Source organism: Rana temporaria, chromosome 7, assembly GCF_905171775.1.
Source record: "Rana temporaria chromosome 7, aRanTem1.1, whole genome shotgun sequence".
NCBI classification, from domain to species: domain Eukaryota; kingdom Metazoa; phylum Chordata; class Amphibia; order Anura; family Ranidae; genus Rana; species Rana temporaria.
In genome coordinates, this window is record NC_053495.1 from 3536392 (window position 1) to 3556638 (window position 20247).

Sequence of the window (20247 nt, forward strand, 5' to 3'; positions counted from 1 at the left end):
TTGTGTACTGATTTATTCCTTACAGGGTTAGTGTTCGATCGCGGAGGTCTGTAGATGTAGCAATTTAAGTGTTGGGGTGGACTTATCCTTTAACCACTTCACCCCCGAAGGATTTGGCTGCCCAAAGACCACAGCACTTTGTGGTGGGGGGGGTCATGTGTTGGGATCTAGAGTGGTATGGAGGAGGGGGGGGGGTTATGTGTTGGGATCTAGAGTGGTATGGAGGGGGGGGGGGGGGGGTCATGTGTTGGGATCTAGAGTGGTATAGAGGGGGGGGGGGGGGTCATGTGTTGGGATCTAGAGTGGTATGGAGGAGGGGGGGGTGTCATGTGTTGGGATCTAGAGTGGTATGGGGGGGGGTCATGTGTTGGGATCTAGAGTGGTATAGAGGGGGGGGGGGGTCATGTGTTGGGATCTAGAGTGGTATGGAGGGGGGGGGGGGGGGGGTCATGTGTTGGGATCTAGAGTGGTATGGAGGGGGGGTGTCATGTGTTGGGATCTAGAGTGGTATGGAGAGGGGGGTGTCATGTGTTGGGATCTAGAGTGGTATGGAGGGGGGGGGTGTCATGTGTTGGGATCTAGAGTGGTATGGAGGGGGGGGTGTCATGTGTTGGGATCTAGAGTGGTATGGAGGGGGGGTGTCATGTGTTGGGATCTAGAGTGGTATGGGGGGGGGGGGGGGGGGTGTCATGTGTTGGGATCTAGAGTGGTATGGAGGGGGGGTGTCATGTGTTGGGATCTAGAGTGGTATGGAGGGGGGGGGGTGTCATGTGTTGGGATCTAGAGTGGTATGGAGAGGGGGGTGTCATGTGTTGGGATCTAGAGTGGTATGGAGGGGGGGGTGTCATGTGTTGGGATCTAGAGTGGTATGGAGGGGGGGTGTCATGTGTTGGGATCTAGAGTGGTATGGGGGGGTGTCATTTGTTGGGAATGAAAATGATCCACCTACAGAGGGCTGAATTCAAACACACCCAAAAATCAAAGTGGAGAAATAATGTGTCGGGCTCGTCCATTTCCAAGTAATTGCAGCAACTCGGAATGGTCCTCAGTAGTTTGTGGCCCCCCACGTATTTGTATGCATGCCGGACAACATTGGGGCCCGCTCCTAATGAGACGAAGGATGGTTTCCTGGGGTATTTCCTCCCAGATCTGCACCAGAGCATCACTGAGGTGTTCTTTTGGATTTAGGTCGGGGGGGGGGGGGGTCATTCATTTCTTCATCCTCCAGGAACTGGCTGCGCATGCTCACCACATGAGGCCGGGCATTGACATGCACCAGGAGGAACCCGGGACCCGCTGCACCAGCGCAGGGTCCAAGAATTTCATCCCGATACCTAATGGCAGTGGGCACACTGGTGGACCTCAGGCCACCCCCACGAAGGACTACACAACGGAACTGGCTGCTAAAGCCCCTCCCCCACTCTGCAAGGGGGCGGGACATAAAAAAAACCTGGGCTCATGTACATGAAAGCAAAGCACAGAGAAGAGTCAAAGATCCTTTATAAATATTATCACACAAGTCAATAAATACAACGGATTTTTTCATACAGGATGTGGCTACATCGCCCCCTACTGGAGGGGGGGGGGGGGTCGTCTGATTATTCTTTAATTTCTGCAAATATATTACAATATAGAAAATGCCGGTATGGACCGGAAAACAAAATATATTTATATAAAGGGGGTCGTTGTCGTCTTTTCTCCTTCATTCAGAAACTGCAAAGTCTTCCTTGTCCAAGAATTATTCCTACAAGAGAAAAGGAGGTGAGAATTGTATCACACAATATTCTGGATCATTGCCCCCCCCCCCCCCCCCCCCCCCCCCCCCCCCCCCCCCCCCCCCCCCCCCCCCCCCCCCCCCCCCCCCCCCCCCCCCCCCCCCCCCCCCCCATCCTTCCCTCAATAACCACAAAGGATCTGTGAAAATGGGTAAAAAAAAAAATAAATGAATGGTATGTGTCGGTTACAGTAAATGTCTTTCATTCATTCAAAATGTACAATGTTGCATTTGGCCACTAGATGGCAGCCAAGTATCAGAGGAATCACCTATAATACTTAGCACCATCTAGTGGCCAAATTCCTCATCATAGAACATTATTACTGGAAAGGAAACCTACAAAGTCTCTCCTGCCAGAACACACAGAGGGGTCCCCCCCCCATCACATCAGAGGTCCCCCCCCATCACATCAGAGGTCCCCCCCCCATCACATCAGAGGTCCCCCCCCATCACATCAGAGGTCCCCCCATCACATCAGAGGTCCTCCCATCACATCAGAGGTCCTCCCATCACATCAGAGGTCCCCCCCCCCCATCACATCAGACGTCCGTCCCCCCCCATCACATCAGAGGTCCCCCCCCCATCACATCAGAGGTCCCCCCCCCCATCACATCAGAGGTCCCCCATCACATCACATCAGAGGTCCCCCATCACATCAGAGGTCCCCCCCCATCACATCAGAGGTCCCCCCCCCCATCACATCAGAGGTCCCCCCCCCATCACATCAGAGGTCCCCCCCCCCCATCACATCAGAGGTCCCCCCCCCATCACATCAGAGGTCCCCCCCCCCCCATCACATCAGAGGTCCCCCCCCCCCATCACATCAGAGGTCCCCCCCATCACATCAGAGGTCCCCCCCATCACATCAGAGGTCCCCCCCCCATCACATCAGAGGTCCTCCCCATCACATCAGAGGTCCCCCCCATCACATCAGAGGTCCCCCCCATCACATCAGAGGTCCCCCCATCACATCAGAGGTCCCCCCCATCACATCAGAGGTCCCCCCCCCCATCACATCAGAGGTCCTCCCATCACATCAGAGGTCCTCCCATCACATCAGAGGCCCCCCCCCCATCACATCAGAGGTCCCCCATCACATCAGAGGTCCCCCCATTACATCAGAGGTCCTCCATCACATCAGAGATCCTCCATCACATCAGAGATCCTCCATCACATCAGAGGTCCTCCCCCCATCACATCAGAGGTCCTCCCATCACATCAGAGGTCCCCCCCCCATCACATCAGAGGTCCCCCATCACATCAGAGGTCCCCCCATTACATCAGAGGTCCTCCATCACATCAGAGATCCTCCATCACATCAGAGATCCTCCATCACATCAGAGGTCCTCCCCCCATCACATCAGAGGTCCCCCCATCACATCAGAGGTCCTCCCCCCATCACATCAGAGGTCCCCCCCCCCATTACATCAGAGGTCCTCCCCCCATCACATCAGAGGTCCTCCCCCCATCACATCAGAGGCCCCCCCCATCACATCAGAGGTCCTCCCCCCATCACATCAGACTTGTGGTCTTCATTATAGGAAATGCTTCACCACACACGCCGATCAGCCATAACATTATGACCACCCTGACAGGTAACATGAATGACATCGATCATCTTGTGACAACGTGGGTGGGGTATATAAGGCAGCAAGTGAACATGTTGTCCCTGAAGTTAAAGTGTTGAAGGCAGAAAATATCGCCACCACTGTGTAGCCGCAGTCCGGTCAGGGTGCCCATGCTGACCACAGCCAGAAGAACCTACAATGGGCACGTGGGCATCAGAACTGGAGAACGGAGCAATAGAAGAAGGCGGCCTGGTCTGATGAATTCAAGAATGGATTGAGGAACATAAGTTTGAGGTGTTGACTTGGCCTCCAAATTCTCTAGATCTCAATCCAAATCGTGCATTTGTGGGATGTGCAAGTGCAGTCCATGGAGGCCCCACCTCATAACTTGCAGGACTTAAAGGATCTGCCACTGAAGGCTTGGTGCCACATACCCCAGAGTACCTTCAGTCCATGCTGGGAGGGGTCAGGGCTGTTTAGGGGGACCTCATTGATATTAGGTGAGTGGTCATAATGTTCTGATGATCGGTGCATGCCCCGGTTTGTGACGGTGACAGGTACACTTTGAGGACTTGGAAATCCCTCCAGATTTACGTCTGGACCGAAGAAAACTGCGGGGGACAGAAATGGCCTCCTCCTCGCCGTCACGTGACCGCCCACACAGAGCTGTGTTTGTGTGCCCAGGGATCGCTTGTTTCCAAGACACCTCCCCCCCCCCCCCCCCCCGCCGGCCCCCGGGACTTGAAGGACGGTCAACTTTTCCCAAACACTATAATCTCCCGCACAACAGAATGATCGAAACTAGAGGGCGGTCCCTGGACACCGGCCAATCACTCCAAATAAAGGAAAGGCTCAGGAAAGATAGAAATGTTGGTTTAAAGGAGCTTACACATATATATTACTTTCTCCTTTCCTCTTTTTCCCCCTCTAGTAGAGGGGGAAGCTCCTCTGTACAGAGACTGATGTGATGTGGGGGGAGGGGACATTAGAGTGTAAGCTCCTCTGTACAGAGACTGATGTGATGTGGGGAGGGGACATTAGAGTGTAAGCTCCTCTGTACAGAGACTGATGTGACTGTGGGGGAGGGGACATTAGAGTGTAAGCTCCTCTGTACAGAGACTGATGTGATGTGGGGGGAGGGGACATTAGAGTGTAAGCTCCTCTGTACAGAGACTGATGTGACTGTGGGGGAGGGGACATTAGAGTGTAAGCTCCTCTGTACAGAGACTGATGTGACTGTGGGGGGAGGGGACATTAGAGTGTAAGCTCCTCTGTACAGAGACTGATGTGACTGTAGGGGGGGAGGGGACATTAGAGTGTAAGCTCCTCTGTGCAGAGACTGATGTGACTGTGGGGGGGGAGGGGACATTAGAGTGTAAGCTCCTCTGTACAGAGACTGATGTGACTGTGGGGGGGGGGAGGGGACATTAGAGTGTAAGCTCCTCTGTACAGAGACTGATGTGACTGGCTCAGTGATCTCTGTACAGCGCTGCGGTATATGTCAGAGACATATCAGTACTTATAGATGGTACTTCTGGGTACGTACCGGTATCTGGCAGGACGTGCTGTCACAGGCCGCTGGACAACATTTCTGGTTGTCGTTACAGTTGGTGTCGGATATGCACTGGGTGGTCTTGACGCAGGTGGTCCCATTCTGAGGTTCTATAACAGGGGGACACGATCCCGGCTTATCTGGAAGGAGACAGAGAGACGAATCATTCATCAGTTACTAGAACGGCTTCACCTCTTCTGGGAAGGCGGGTCACAAGGTTTAGGAGTGTGTCTATGGGAATGTTTGACCGTTCTTCCAGAAGAGTATTTGTGAGGTCAGGTACTGATGTTGGACGAGAAGGCCTGGCTCACAGTCTCCACTTTAAGGTGTTGTATCGGGGTGAGGTCAGGACTCTGTGCAGGCCAGTCAAGTTCCTCCACCCCCAAACTCGCTCCTCCATGTCTTTATGGACCTTGCTTTGGGCACTGGTCCAAACCATTTGGTGGGGGGGGGGTGGATTATGGTGTGTGGAGGGGGAGGGATTATGGTGTGGGGGGAGGGAGGATTATGGGGTGCGGGGTTGTTTTTTCTGGGGTTGGGTTTGGCCCCTTAGTTCCAGTGAAGGAAACTCTTAAGGCGTCAGCATACAAAGTCATTTTGGACAATTTCATACTCCCAACTTTGTGGGAGGAGTTTGGAGCTGGCCCCTCCCTGTTCCAACATGACTGCCCACCAGTGCACAAAGCAAGGTCCATAAAGACATGGATGAGCGAGTTTTGGTTGAGTGTTACCTATAGGGTTAGGATTAGTTCTAGGGGTAAGGTTTACCTATAGGGTTAGCAGTAGAGTAAAGGGTACCTATAGGATTAGGAGTAGGGTTATGGGTTATCTATAGGGTTATCTATGGGGTTAGCACTTGGGTAAGGATTATATATACGGTTAGGATTAGTGCTAGGGTTTTCCTATAGGGTTAGCAGTAGAGTTAAAGTTACCTATAGGATTAGAGTTAACATTAGGGTAGGGTTACCTATAGGGTTAGGGTTAATTCTAAATTGAGTGTTATCTATAAGGTTAGAATTAGGGTAAATGTTACCTATAGGGTTATAACTAGTGCTAGGGTAAGGTTAACCTATAAGGTTAGCAATTGGTTACCTATAGTGTTGGAGTTACCCTTATAGTAGGGTTACCTATAGGGTTAGAACAAGTTGAAGGTTTAACCTATAGGCTAATCAGTTGGATCAGGGTTACCTACAGAGGTAGAGTTAACATTAGGGTAGGGTTGACTATAAGGGTAGGGTTAATTCTAAGTTGGTTGTTACATATAAGGTTAGGATTAGGGTAAGGTTTACCTATAGGGTTTGCAGTAGGGTAAAAGTTACCTATAGGGTTAGAACTAGTGCTAGGGTAAGGTTAACCCTGAGGTTAGCAGTTGGTTCAGGGTTACCTATAGTGTTGGAGTTAACCTTACGGTAGGGTTACCTATAGGGTTAGAATACGTTGAAGGGTAAGGTTAACCTATAGGCTTATCAGTTGGATCAGGGTTACTTATAGAGAGTTAACATTAGGGTAGGGTTACCTATAGGGTTAGGGTTAATTCTTGGTTGAGTGTTACCTATACGGTTAGGGTTAGTGCTAGGGTAATGTTTACCTATAGGGCTAGCAGTAGGATGTGGGTTACCTAAGGCAACCCTTACTCTACCGCTAACCCTCCCCCTATAGGTAACACCCAACCTAGAATCAACCCTAACCCTAGAAGTAACCCGACCCTAATGTTAACTCTATCTCTATAGGTAACCCCTAACCTAGTATTAATTGCTACTCTATTGGATACAATTTACCAATTAGGTTTACATGTACTTCAACCTTAAGAGGGTATTTCTTTTATTGGGAGACATTTCATTTCCGGGCGGAGTACCTCTGCAATGCTCACCTACTGGCATCAGGCACTGGTAGCCATCACAGCCGGTCTTGCAGCATTTCTGGCTTCCCACGCATTCAGTGTCATTGTGGCACAGTTTGGCAAAGCACACCCCTAGAGACAGCTCCTCCGGAGGGGGGCATTTTCCAGGTTTGTCTGAAAGAAATGAAACATCATGAGTGAGATAGCATGAGTTTTATAGAGACGTCATTGGCTGCCAGTGTGATAGGATGACTTCAGCACCGAATTGCTCAAGGGCTTCAAGATATTAGTGGGCAACTCTTACCCTAGTATTAACCCTAAACCTATAGGTAACCCTCAACCTACTAGGATTACTCATAACCCCTATCCTAGTATGAACTCCAACTCTATAGGTAACCCTGAACCAACCACTAACCTTACCCAACCACTAGTTCTAATCCTATAGGAAACCCATAACCCCACTGCTAATCCTATAGGTAATGTTTACCCTACTTCTAACCCCATAGGTAACCCTTACCCTAGCACTAATTCTAAACCTATAGGTAACCTGCCCACTCTACTGCCCACCCCATAGGTAAGCCTTACTTCTAGCACTAATAATAACCTTATAGATAACACTAAATATGGGGCAATTCCTCATGGGGAGGATGGGACAACTCCAAATTAATGGCCATGGGAGGATGGGGCAATTCCATAATAATGGCCATGGAAGCATGGGGCAGTTCCATATTAATGGCCATGGGGAAGAAGGGACAACTCTATAATAATGGCCATGGGGAGGATGGGACGACTCCAAATTAATGGCCATGGGAGGATGGGACGACTTCTTATTAAGGGCCATTTTGGACCTTAATAAGAAGTCGTCACAAACCTAACCTCACAAATGGGCACAAATTGCCAAAGACACCCTCCAAGATCTTGTGGTAAGTCATCCTGGAAGATCGGTGGCTGTTATAGCCACAAAGAGGAGACAGACAACTTCATATTAATAGCCATGGGAGGGTGGGGAAATTCCATATTAATGGCCATGGGAGGATGGGGCAACTTCGTATTAAGGGCCATGGTTTTGGAATGGGATGCCCAACCTAACCTCACAAATGGGCACCAATTCCTAAAGACACCCTCCACAATCTTGTGGAAAGTCATCCTGGAAGATTGGTGGCTGTTATAGCCACAAAGAGGGGACAACTCTTTATTAATGGCCATTGAAGGATGGGATGATTCCATATTAATGGCCATGGCTGAGGATGGGACAACTCCATATTAAAAGCCATGGGAGGATGGAGCAACTCCATATTAATGGCCATGGGGAGAATGGGGCGTCTCCATATTAATGGTCATGGGGAGAATGGGGCGACTCCATATTAATGGTCATGGGGAGCATGGGGCCACTCTATATTAATGGTCATGGGGAGAATGGGGCGACTCCATATTAATGGTCATGGGGAGAATGGAGCAACTCCATATTAATGGTCATGGGGAGAATGGGGCGACTCCATATTAATGGCCATGGGAGGATGGGACAACTCTATATAAATGGCCATAGGGAGGATGGGGAAACTCCATATTAATGGCTGTGGGAGGATGGGGCGACTCCTTAATGGCTATGGTTTTAGAATGGGATGCCCAACTTGACCTCACAAATGTGCCCAAATTCCCCCGAAACAGACAGTAATGGCAATCCAATCCTGGAGGTGTTGCCTGTGTACAGTAAAGTCTCTCTTACACAATTGGCAAAGGACGTCGTCTGTAAATATTAATTGGTGATATATTACTTCATGAGCCTGAATCAGACACAAATTACCAAAATAATGACATCGATCTGACATTGTCAGGATTAATCACTCTGCCTACAATGGATTGTAAGAATTTGGGATGTTCTGCATCAGAAATATTTGGACGATGGACAGATGCCAAGAGACCGATCCTCGTCTGTCACAATTGAACGTTATGATTGCCGGCGGTATAATGGAAATGATTCACCTAGAAACAATTGCCACCAACTGCTGATGGTGTAACTGGCAACGCACATAAATAAGTGCGGCGCTCCTAAAACCTCACATAACCTCAAACGATAATAAAAGAAGTACAATAATAATTGTTAAACACAAAAACACACGTAAATGTTGTGTAAGTAATAAATTATAACATACAATATAAAATGTGATCAATAAAAGTGTAACAAGTTCCATGTGATATTGGGCATTTTCCTTCCACCTCAACGCTTGGGTGTCCGTTTCACTCAACTTTTACCCAAGGTTCACCCAGCTTTCATCCTAGATTCACTCAACTTTCACCCAACTATTACCCAAAGTTCATCCAACTTTTACCCAAGGTTCACCCAGCTTTCATCCTAGATTCACTCAACTTGCACCCAACTTTTACTCAAGGTTCACCCAATGTTTTGTAGCACCTCGTTACTTTACAGTACCGGTGCTAGTTAAATTTAGAGGGAGATCAGAGTGTAGTTAAACTCTGATCCAAATTGTTATGTGTTAAATGGTGTCTCTGTCTCAGCTTGGCTGTGCTGTGGGCTCATTCTGCTATGCTGGGGTGTTCTTCCAACCCCGGTGCTTCAGGTGGCAGCAGTGGAGTCATGGTTTGGGTGCTCTTTCCCAGCAGCCAATCAGGAGGGTTTGACCTGGCTGTGCATTCTGAGGAGGGTATTTATGGGGCAGACGCCATTGGTTCTGGGTCTTCTTCTTCAAGTGTGGCACCCACCTTTAGGGTTACCACATCACGGCGCCCCAGCGTTATGGCCTACCTGGATGGGGCGTGCGTGCCACACGGTGTTCCTGGTTCCGGGACCACAATGGCCCAGAGCATCTGAACAGCGGCGGGGACCCAGTGAGTGACTGGGTTCCCACCTTTGAGGATCCCAAGCTGTACTGCTGTTCGGTGGGGTGTCCGTCTGAGGAGCGCCATTGAGAGGCTGGTGGTCCAAAAGGGCCTGGACAAACCACCGGGGATCAAAGTAACCGGACACTGAAGGATTGATCACCTGTCGGTCGGTACCTGGGCGACAAGTTGAAGGAGATCCAGGCGCAATTTACCTAAGGAGGATTGCCTCCGTAACTACAAATCAAAGAGGGGTCTGTGGCAGAGGTGTCTCCCTGACGTTCACTAAGGAGGGTCTGTGGCAGAGACTTTTCCTCAAGTTCAAGTTCACCAAGGAGGGTCTGTGGCAGAGGCTTTATCCTACAAATGTCCGAGTGATACTCCGACTGCCAGGTCAGTGAGAGAGGCCTGTCCGGGTCAGTGAGAGAGGCCTGTCCGGGTACACTAAACCCACTCAGGCAAGAGTGGCGCAGAGAAGTGTTACGCTTGAGAGCAGGACTGTTTCCTATCATCACGCCTGAATTTGCTGTTCTCCTTTCTTCTTCAACTTTACTTTCCTCACCACAAGTTTTATTGTTTTTACCCGGCTGGGTAATAAAGAGCACCTGTTGTGGACATTCCTTTACTTCTACCAAATGCAATACGAATTATTCACCCCTAGGAATTCGGGGGAGTCACGAGGTAAATGTCCCACCCAAAACAACCAGCAGCTCCTCCAGGGGTAGTGCTACAGTTTACTCAAGATTCACCCAGCTTTTACTCAAGGTTCACCCAGCTTTTACTCAAGGTTCACCCAATGTTTACTCAAGGTTCACCCAGCTTTTACTCAAGGTTCACCCAATGTTTACTCAAGGTTCACCCAGCTTTTACTCAAGGTTCACCCAGCTTTTACTCAAGGTTCACCCAATGTTTACTCAAGGTTCACCCAGCTTTTACTCAAGGTTCACCCAGCTTTCATCCTAGATTCACTCAACTTTCACCCAACTATTACCCAAAGTTCACCCAATGTTTACTCAAGGTTCACCCAATGTTTACTCAAGGTTCATCCAATGTTTACGCAAGGTTCACCCAATGTTTATGCAAGGTTCACCCAATGTTTACGCAAGGTTCACCCAATGTTTACGCAAGGTTCACCCAGCTTTTACTCAAGGTTCACCCAATGTTTACTCAAGGTTCACCCAATGTTTACGCAAGGTTCACCCAATGTTTACGCAAGGTTCACCCAATGTTTACGCAAGGTTCACCCAATGTTTACGCAAGGTTCACCCATCTTTTACTCAACATTCACCCAGCTTTTACTCAAGGTTCACCCAATGTTTACGCAAGGTTCACCCAGCTTTTACTCAACATTCACCCAGCTTTTACTCGAGGTTCATCCAGCTTTTACTCAAGGTTCACCCAATGTTTACGCAAGGTTCACCCAGCTTTTACTCAAGGTTCATCCAGCTTTTACTCAAGGTTCACCCAATGTTCACTCAAGGTTCACCCAATGTTCACTCAACGTTCACCCAGCTTTTACTCAACATTCACCCAGCTTTTACTCAACATTCACCCAGCTTTTACTCCAGGTCCATCCAGCTTTTAATCAAGGTTCATCCAAATTTTATTCAATGTTAACCCAATGTTTACTCAAGGTTCACCCAATGTTTACTCAACATTCACCCAGCTTTTACTCAAGGTTCATCCAGCTTTTACTCAAGGTTCATCCAGCTTTTACTCAAGGTTCACCCAGCTTTTATTCAAAGTTCACCCAATGTTTACTCAAGGTTCACCCAATGTTTACTCAACATTCACCCAGCTTTTACTCAACATTCACCCAGCTTTTACTCCAGGTCCATCCAGCTTTTACTCAAGGTTCATCCAAATTTTATTCAATGTTAACCCAATGTTTACTCAAGGTTCACCCAATGTTTACTCAACATTCACCCAGCTTTTACTCAAGGTTCATCCAGCTTTTACTCAAGGTTCACCCAGCTTTTATTCAAAGTTCACATAGGAGTCTTGAACCCATCCACCTCATTTCCTCAGCACAAGTCCCTCTAAAACCCTAAAAAGCATTCCCATAGAGGAAATAGTGATGTGAGAATTATTTTCCATGGTTATTCTTTTCAATGTTCCGGAAATATGCTAAAGGGGAGATACTGCTCCGTTTGACCTGCCTGCCCCCGAATAGGCAACAAAACCTAAAACATAAACAAGGGGCTCAGATGCGGTGCGTGACGGTGACTTGTCGTTAAGGTTCCCCTATCCAGATGGTTCCTGTAAGGTCTGCGCAGGCGCAATCCTTGCCGACGGAAGTCTCCGAACCTCGGCCAGCATCCAGGCTCATTCCTAAACATCCCCGTGGATTGGAGGATGTTAAAAAAAGAGCCAGGAGGCCGAGCGAGCGGGGACGTGACACCGACTGGCCACTTTCCTCAAATTCCACGTCGCCCTGGATGCCGGCCGAGGTTCGGAGATTTCCGTCGGCAAGGATTGCGGCTGTGCAGTCCTTACAGGAACCATCTTGATACCAGGAACCATATCGTCAGATCAACGGCATGAACACCCAAACGTGATATTTATAGTTTCCATATTAGGAGATCCGATGCTGAAGAAGAAAAAAAGGAAATCTCTTTCACAATAACATTATTTTCTTCTTTATAATCTTGATTAAGTCATTATGAAACAGTTATTTGCTTTAGATCTGACAGGAGATTGGAAAACCGGATCGACTCTTACCCAACAAAGTCAAAATATTTAAGTAGGGATCAAATCTGAACTTCAAACTCAACCCAACCTCTTGGCTGTTTGCCAAACCGTTGAGTAAACTGCCCATTATTTAAACAAGTTTGCCCGTTCTAATCCTCGGTTGCTACAATGAAAACAGCCCGGGGTCCCCGCGAGGTCATTGGCCAAATATAGTCATGACCACGTCTGGTCCAATGACATCATCCAGAATCCCCGGCTGATTGGTTTACATTTCCAGCAAGAACTAGCAAGTTCCTAAACTTGGGCTGAGCTTTTGTCCCATCAACTTCGATTGAGAAATAATAAACTATTAAAGATATTTACGAGGAATCTAACCTTTAAGTCTACAGTACCGTATTTTCCGCCGTATAAGACGACGTTTCACCCCGAAAATACACGGCCAATAATTGGGGGTCGAGCTACTTTGAAGACGACTTCCTTTATGCGTTACGTAATTTGTAAGTTGGTTTATGTGTTTGTATATCAGGCTTGGCCTCATTCCCATGTTTACTTTATGGTTGTATCATATATTTTTTGAACGCCAAGAATAACAATTTCCAACCACGTAGATTTCATTCTATGCAAACTTAACCTTTTATTTATATATTGAGCAAGCAGTGTCCGCTTTCATGTTTATGTGCGTCCCGTCCCCATAGTTATGGCAGGATTCATGGCAAGTTCAAATGCGCGGTGGTGTAGGAGTGGTCCACCTCCATTAATGAGCCTCCCCTCCCCACCTCCATCAATGAGCCTCCCCTCCGTGCCTCCATCAATGAGCCTTCCCTCCCCCACCTCCATCAATGAGACTTCCCTCCCCACCTCCATCAATGAGCCTTCACTCCCCCTCCTCCATCAATGAGCCTCCCCTCTACACCTCCATCAATGAGCCTCCCCTCCCCACCTCCATCAATGAGCCTTCACTCCCCACCGCCATCAATGAGCCTCCCCTCTACACCTCCATCAATGAGCCTCCCCTCCCCACCTCCATCAATGAGCCTCCCCGCTACACCTCCATCAATGAGCCTTTCCTCCCCACCTCCATCAATAAGCCTTTCCTCCCCACCTCCATCAATGAGCCTTCCCTCCCCACCTCCATCAATGAGCCTTCCCTCCCCACCTCTATCAATGAACCTTCCCTCCCCACCTCCATCAATGAGCATTCCCTCCCCACCTCCATCAATGAGCCTTCCCTTTCCAACCTCCATCAATGAGCTTCCCTCCCCACATCCATCAATGAGCCTTCCCTCCACACCTCCATCAATGAGCCTCCCCTCCCCACCTCCATCAATCAGCCTTCCCTCCCCACCTCTATCAATGAGCCTCCCCTCCCCACCTCCATCAATGAGCCTTCCCTCCCCCACCTCCATCAATGAGACTTCCCTCCCCACCTCCATCAATGAGCCTCCCCACCTCCATCAATGAGCCTTCACTCCCCCTCCTCCATCAATGAGCCTCCCCTCTACACCTCCATCAATGAGCCTTCCCTCCCCACCTCCATCAATGAGCTGTCCCTCCCCACCTCCATCAATGAGCCGTCCCTCCCCACCTCCATCAATGAGCCTTCCCTCCCCACCTCCATCAATGAGCCTTTCCTCCTCACCTCCATCAATGAGCCTTCCCTCCCCACTTCCATCAATGAGCCTTCCCTCCCCACCTCCATCAATGAGCCTTCCCTCCCCACCTCCATCAATGAGCCTTCCCTCCCCACCTCCATCAATCAGCCTGCCCCCCTCCATCAATGAGCCTCCCCTCCCAGCCTCCATCAATGAGCCTTCCCTCCCCACTTCCATCAATGAGCCTTCCCTCCCCACCTCCATCAATGAGCCTTCCCTCCCCACCTCCATCAATGAGCCTTCCCTCCCCACCTCCATCAATGAGCTCCCCCGGCCCTTTGTTTAGAAAGTTTGGAGCCCTCTGGTCTAGACATTACAATTTGGCCCTTGTCAAAGTCCCTCGAATGCTTAGGCTTGTCCATTTTTTTCTGCTTTCAACACATCAACTTCAGGGACAACATGTTCGCTTGCTGCCTGATATCCCACCCACTTTCAAATGCCATTGTAATGTGATAATCAATGTTATTCACTTCACCTGACAGTGGTCAGAATGTTATGGCTGATCGGTGAAGATGCGGACAGCCATTCATTCACCTTTATCGCCTTATAAAATGTAATAAAAGGGTACGATGTATTTTAACTGCACAGCGCTAAAACCATCTCATTCTTCTAGATGAAGTTCCAATATTAAATTTTAATAATCCCCAATAATTTGTAAATGCGTAAGGGAAAAAAAAAAGGAAATCTTGTAAAACAGACATGAATCGCAATGAAAAAAAGAGAAAGAATTACTGACGTTGTAACACGGAATGTTGGCATAACAGTGATAAAAATGACCCGGGGATTATAACCGATCGGTGATTTATAGTACGATTGTTTAGCGAGTACCTCCTGGTGAGGATCTGGAGTCGCCGTGCCTTTTTGTCTTTTACAATCCCTGATGTTTATGAATAATCCATTACCTTGTATAGAATCTTCTAATACCAGAAATTCTCATTTTGAAAGAAAATGTTTAACCACTTACCGCAAACCACCGTAGCCATCTATAGGTCGGCAGGGCTGTCTCAATGAGAGGGCACACCTAGGCACTGCCCAGGGGCCCCAGCTGCATGGAGGGCCCCTGCACTTTACCCAAAGCAGCTAGTCCTTGAGCTCACGCTGCCCTGAAATTGGGGGCCCCATGATAGCACTGAGAGCGATAGATACACAGGGGAGGCAGTCTGCCGCCTACCTACTTGATGTCTGTTTACCCGCACTGTCATCATTGTAGGGGCCCCAGAGCATTACTTTGCCCAGGGGCCCGTGATGCTATTAAGAAGGCCCTGTACGTCGGTACTTTGACGTAGAAACCCGGGGTTATGACCGCAGATAGCGGCCATAACCCCGGTATTTTCTGCAACAGCGGGCGGTCCTCTTTAGGATAAAAGTGGTGTCCAACGGTGGATTCACTTTGAGGTGCCCACCCCCCTCCCGCTGCGTTCTGGTCATCTCTGATTCTTACTGGAGCCGCAGGCTTCAGCCCGCTGTCAGCTCAAAATGGGTCACAGTAGTGCAGAACGATCTGCACTCTTGTGATCCACAAAAGAAGTACAACCAAATGAGCTTTGGCTGTACTTCTTCTTTAATTGAAGTAGATGAAGTTATAAGCCGATTGGCTCCTATGCACAGCTGCACCAGATTTCCTCTCTCCAGTTTTAGGCCGGGTTCACACTTAGGCGAATTGGATGTGTTTTTCCCGCATCCGATTCGCATGACAGGAGAGTGTGTCCGGCTCTCAATGGAGCCGGTTCATATATCTCCTGGGTAGCCGCGGAGCGCACTGCAGAAGGGTCCTGTGTGTCTTTGGCTCCATTTCAGGTCCGAATTCAGGCAAAACTTCGGACCTAATTTGGACCTGAAATGATGAATTGGAACACACCGGACACCCTGCTGTAAACTGCGCCGCAGATCGTGTGGACCCAGCCTTAGGCTAGGTTCACACTTATGCATATTGAGATTAATGCATTTTTCTGGCACTGTCGGGTGCTTTTTGGGTTTTTGAACGCACGTTTTTAATTATTATTATACACTTTGGCCCAGATTCACAGAGTGGGCGCACATTACGCCGCCGTAGCACAAACGCCGTACGCCACGCCAGCGTAGCGCAGAGAGGCAAGCATTGAATTCAGCAAGCCAGTGCTCCCAACGCTGCGCCAGCGTGGCGTGGGATTCGAAGGCGAACGCCAGCGTAGGTGGAAGTGGACGTGACCCATGCAAATGATGGGCCGAGCGCCAGACAGATACGTATCACGAACTGCACATGCGCCGTTACGTGGACGCATCCCCCTGCGCACAACCACGTCGGAACCACTGCCTAAACTACTCCGGATCACTGTGTACGCCATGAACGTAACCTACGCCCAGCCAGACACACGTCCAACGTAAAATACGCCGGCTTGTGTTCCCTGGTGCAGACCTTTGCATGTCTGCTGCTGGGTTGCACCTCCTTTATGGGGCATAACTTTACGCCGGACGTACAACTTACGCGCACCTCTCGTAGCCTGCGTCGGGCGCACGCAGGTTTGTGAATCGCCGTATTTCCCTCATTTGCATGTTTGAATGGCTAATCAATGGGAGCGGCACTATGCGCCCAGCCTAAATGTGCGCCCACCCTACGCCGGCGTAAGCAAGTTACGTCGGCGGGGTGTAGCCTGGTTTTAGGCGCATATCTGTTCGTGGGTCTGGCGCACAGATACGACGGCGCACATTTGCACTTACGTCGGCGTAACTTGTTATACGTCGGCGTAAGTGCTTTGTGAATCTGGGCCTTTATGTGTTTTGTGTGTGTGTATGGGGGGGGGGGGGTTGGCTAATAGGAAAGTATGACAGTTTTGTTAATGAAATGTGACTTTGCTGCAACTTTGATGAGACTTGAGCGCCAGAAAAGTGGGAAAGTCATATCAAAGTCGCACTCCAGGAGCAGGACTGTCAAACTTTCCTTGTAAAAATGCAAAACGCATCGAAAATGCAACCCTTGCGTTTTTGGTGCAAGCCGATTGAAGCCTATTACATGCAAAACGCAATTTGCTATGGAAAACAATTCCCTGACCCCCCCCAAAAAAAAAAATCAGCGGCTCGAAATGCACAGATGTGAACTAAATCCATAGGAAACCATGTTAAATTGACAGTATTGGGTTTCTGAAAAATGCTAAATATAGTAAAAAAAAACGCAAAGGTGTGAACCAAAGGTTAATAAATCAAACCCAAAGTGTCATAAGATCTCCTAGTTGATTTGTCACCTCTGTGAGGTTTTGCAAAGGTCTTTCCTAAATGAATTCCTATTTGGCCAAAGGTGATAATTCCACCTATTGACAATCATTATTAGCAAGTTACAAAGTATCGGAATAAAAATGTAACAAAAAAGTTCGAACATCCTCAGCAAAAGGCAAAATATTTTACCAACTGATGTAGCTAAGAGCCGGTTCACACTGGGGCGACTCAGCCGCCTGACAAGCCGCGTCCCATTCTATTCAATAGAACCGTTCTAATAGGAGCGACGCAAGTCGCGCCGACTTAGAAAAAGGTTCTTGTACAACTTTAGTGGCGACTCGGGGCGACTTGCATTGACTTCTATACAAAAGTCATTTTGCAAGTCGCCTCTAAAGTCGTCTTCAGGACGCCTTGCCGAGTCGCCCCCGAAGTCGTGCCGCCCCAGTGTGAACCGGTGTATTGTCACATTCTGCTGCCTATCGTAGAATGCTGCGGAAGTCACGTGGTGGCCAATTGCGCAAGTGCGATGCGTTCCAATGGATTCACGACAGTACACACCAGTGAAACCTCGGTCGGCATCCAGGCTCTTTCCTTAACATCCCCGTGGATTGGAGGATGTTAAAAAAAGAGCCAGGAGGCCGAGCAAGTGGAGCGAGCCGTCCGAGTGAAACGAGGACGTGAGGCTGACTGGCCACTTTCCTCTAAATCCACGTCGCCCTGAATGCCGGGTTCGCTGGTGTGTACCGTCGTAAATCTATTGGAACGCATCGCACTTGCGTTTGGAACGCATTGCGCATGCGCAGTTGGCCGCCACGTGACTTCCGCAGCATTCTACGATAGGCAGCAGACTGTGACACTACACCGGCTCTAAAAGTTGACCTCCAAATCATTATTGGTAGATTATAAAAGTATCAACTTCTAACTTTGTAACAAAAGCGATAACATCCTCAGCAAAGTTCTAAACTTCAGGATTTTACAGTTGACCTAAAAATCATTATTGACAAACAAGCTACAAAGTAATAAAAAAATATTATATAAATCCACATACAAGACATGAATTTATACATAAATAAATAAAATGCAACAAAAAATATATAACATTCTGAACAAAGGCTAAATATTAGATCAAAAGTGTAGCTTTTGTCCTAAAAAGTTGACCTCAAAATAACTTTTTGTACATTACAAAACATCAACTTCTAACTTTGTAACAAAAGCGATCGCATCCTCAGAAAAGGCAAAGTTCCAAACTTTAGGATTTTACCCATTACCTGTTCAAGCTCCTGAAGAAGCTCATTTTGGAGCGAAACATGTAGAGCGATTCAATACTGCAACAGGTCTTCTCTTATCTTTGAATTTCAACAACTCAATATTTATCGGATGTTTTTTTATTTTTACCATATCTGGTTATCTGTGACTGTCTATGGCATGGGTCTTCAAACTATGGCCCTCCAGTTGTTCAGGAACTACAATTCCCATCATGCCCAGTCATGTCTGTGAATGTCAGTGTGTTACAATGGCTCATGGGATGTGTAGTTCTACAACAGCTGGAGGGCCGTAGTTTGAGGATCCCTGGTCTATGGAATTTAACTCCCAGGGGCGGACTGACCATTTGGTCACTTGGGCACTGCTCGAGGGCCCCATGCCACTAGGTAGCCCCATCAGGGTTGCCAGCCTCAGTAAAACTAGGGACAGTATGTAAAAATATGTGTTTTTAAAAAAAATCCCCGTCTCTCCAGTACCTTTTCAGTGTGTGTATGTCTACTGTGTGTGTATATTGTGTGTATATACTGTGTATGTATACTGTGTGGCCCCATAATCTCCTATTGTCCGGGGGCCCCATGAGTTGTCAGTCCGCCCCTGATAAGAGCCGGTTCACACTGGGGCGACTCGTCAGGCGGCTCAGCCGCCTGACAAGTCGCGTCCCATTCAATGCAATGGAACCATAGGAGCGACGCAACTTCGGGGGGCGTCTCGGGGCGACCTGCATTGACGTCTATACGGAAGTCGTTTTGCAGGTCGCCTCTGAAGTCGTCTTCAGGACGCCTTGCCGAGTCGCCCCCCGAAGTCGTGCCGCGGAAGTGTGAACCGGCTCCAACTCCTCATGTTGTTCAATGTGATATCTGTTAAAATGACAATAAAAACTTTTTCAACCCTAAAAAGTTGACCTCAAAAGATTTTTTTGTACATTACAAAGTATCAACTAACAACTTTGTAACAAAAGCAATAAACATCTTCAGAAAAGGCAAAGTTCCTCACAAAGTGCTGTATTGCATTTCACCAACCGAAGGAATCTCCAGGATTTTACAGCTGACCTAAAAATGAATATTGGCAAACAAGCTCCAAAGTATCAAAAAATAAATAAAAAACAACATAAAACGATAACATCCTCAGCAAAGTTCCTAGCAAAGTATTTCACCAACTGCTGTAGCTTTTATCATTTTAAAGTCGACCTCCCAATTTTTTTTAGGACAGACCCTCAAAACCTCCACGTCTCCTTTGAAGCTGGTCTCTTACCTGCCTCGGTGTCCCCGTGAATAAAGACGAGTCCCACTAGAAGAGGCACCAGGAGGGACAGTACAATCTTCATGCTGCCTTCGGTCCCTGGAAAAAACACCCAAATAGCAATTTAAAGGCAGGTGTAGGGGGTGGAGCAGCCCTGGGTCTGGTACCGTCCCACCCCCTTCACCTGTTACCTGAAGCCCCAGATACAGCTTAGGAATGTCCCCCCCCCCCCCGGGGTCACGTGACGGAGAACTTGTCACCAGCACTTTGTTGCTGTAAGGAACCTGAAGAGATTGAATAGCAGGTTTGTTGCGGAGAGGATTGTGACATCTTGTACAATGATAAGAAGGCACAGTGAGTACAGACTGAACATTACAATCACATACTGGTACCCGCATTCTATACTCCTGTACACCGGGGGCGCTGCGCTTGCTTAATATCTATACCCTCATGACCTCAAAAAACATGAATATGATACACCGGTATAAACAAGACTTCCTCTATAGGCACGGCTGAGAAATATACATACTGTACCTATCACCCGACTTACCTGCCAAAGATTTTGTAAGCACTTTAAACTAGGGTTGTCCCGATACCACTTTTTTAGGACCGAGAACAAGTACCGATCCTTTTTTTCAAGT

At 48.4% G+C, this 20247-nt stretch overlaps 1 protein-coding gene across 1 annotated transcript; it reads right to left on the reverse strand.

Moving 5' to 3' along the window:
- Positions 1–1552: 1552 nt before the first annotated feature.
- On the reverse strand, positions 1553–19727 carry LOC120944926 (WAP four-disulfide core domain protein 2-like). Its single transcript, XM_040358694.1, has 4 exons — positions 19619–19727; positions 6765–6908; positions 4889–5034; positions 1553–1744 (listed from the first exon to the last, which is right to left on the reverse strand). Exons 1-4 carry the CDS (start codon positions 19689–19691, stop codon positions 1739–1741), a joined length of 369 nt encoding a protein of 122 aa, XP_040214628.1. The 5' UTR covers positions 19692–19727; the 3' UTR covers positions 1553–1738.
- Positions 19728–20247: the final 520 nt, after the last annotated feature.

Excerpts from the sequence above, each read along its gene's own strand:
- LOC120944926 (XM_040358694.1), bottom strand. The coding sequence starts at position 19,691 with ATGAAGATTGTACTGTCCCTCCTGGTGCCTCTTCTAGTGGGACTCGTC. Across the intron at positions 6,909-19,618 it reads TCACGGGGACACCGAGGCAG|ACAAACCTGGAAAATGCCCC; the intron begins GTAAGAGACCAG and ends CATTTCTTTCAG. Across the intron at positions 5,035-6,764 it reads CCAGTGCCTGATGCCAGTAG|ATAAGCCGGGATCGTGTCCC; the intron begins GTGAGCATTGCA and ends GTCTCCTTCCAG.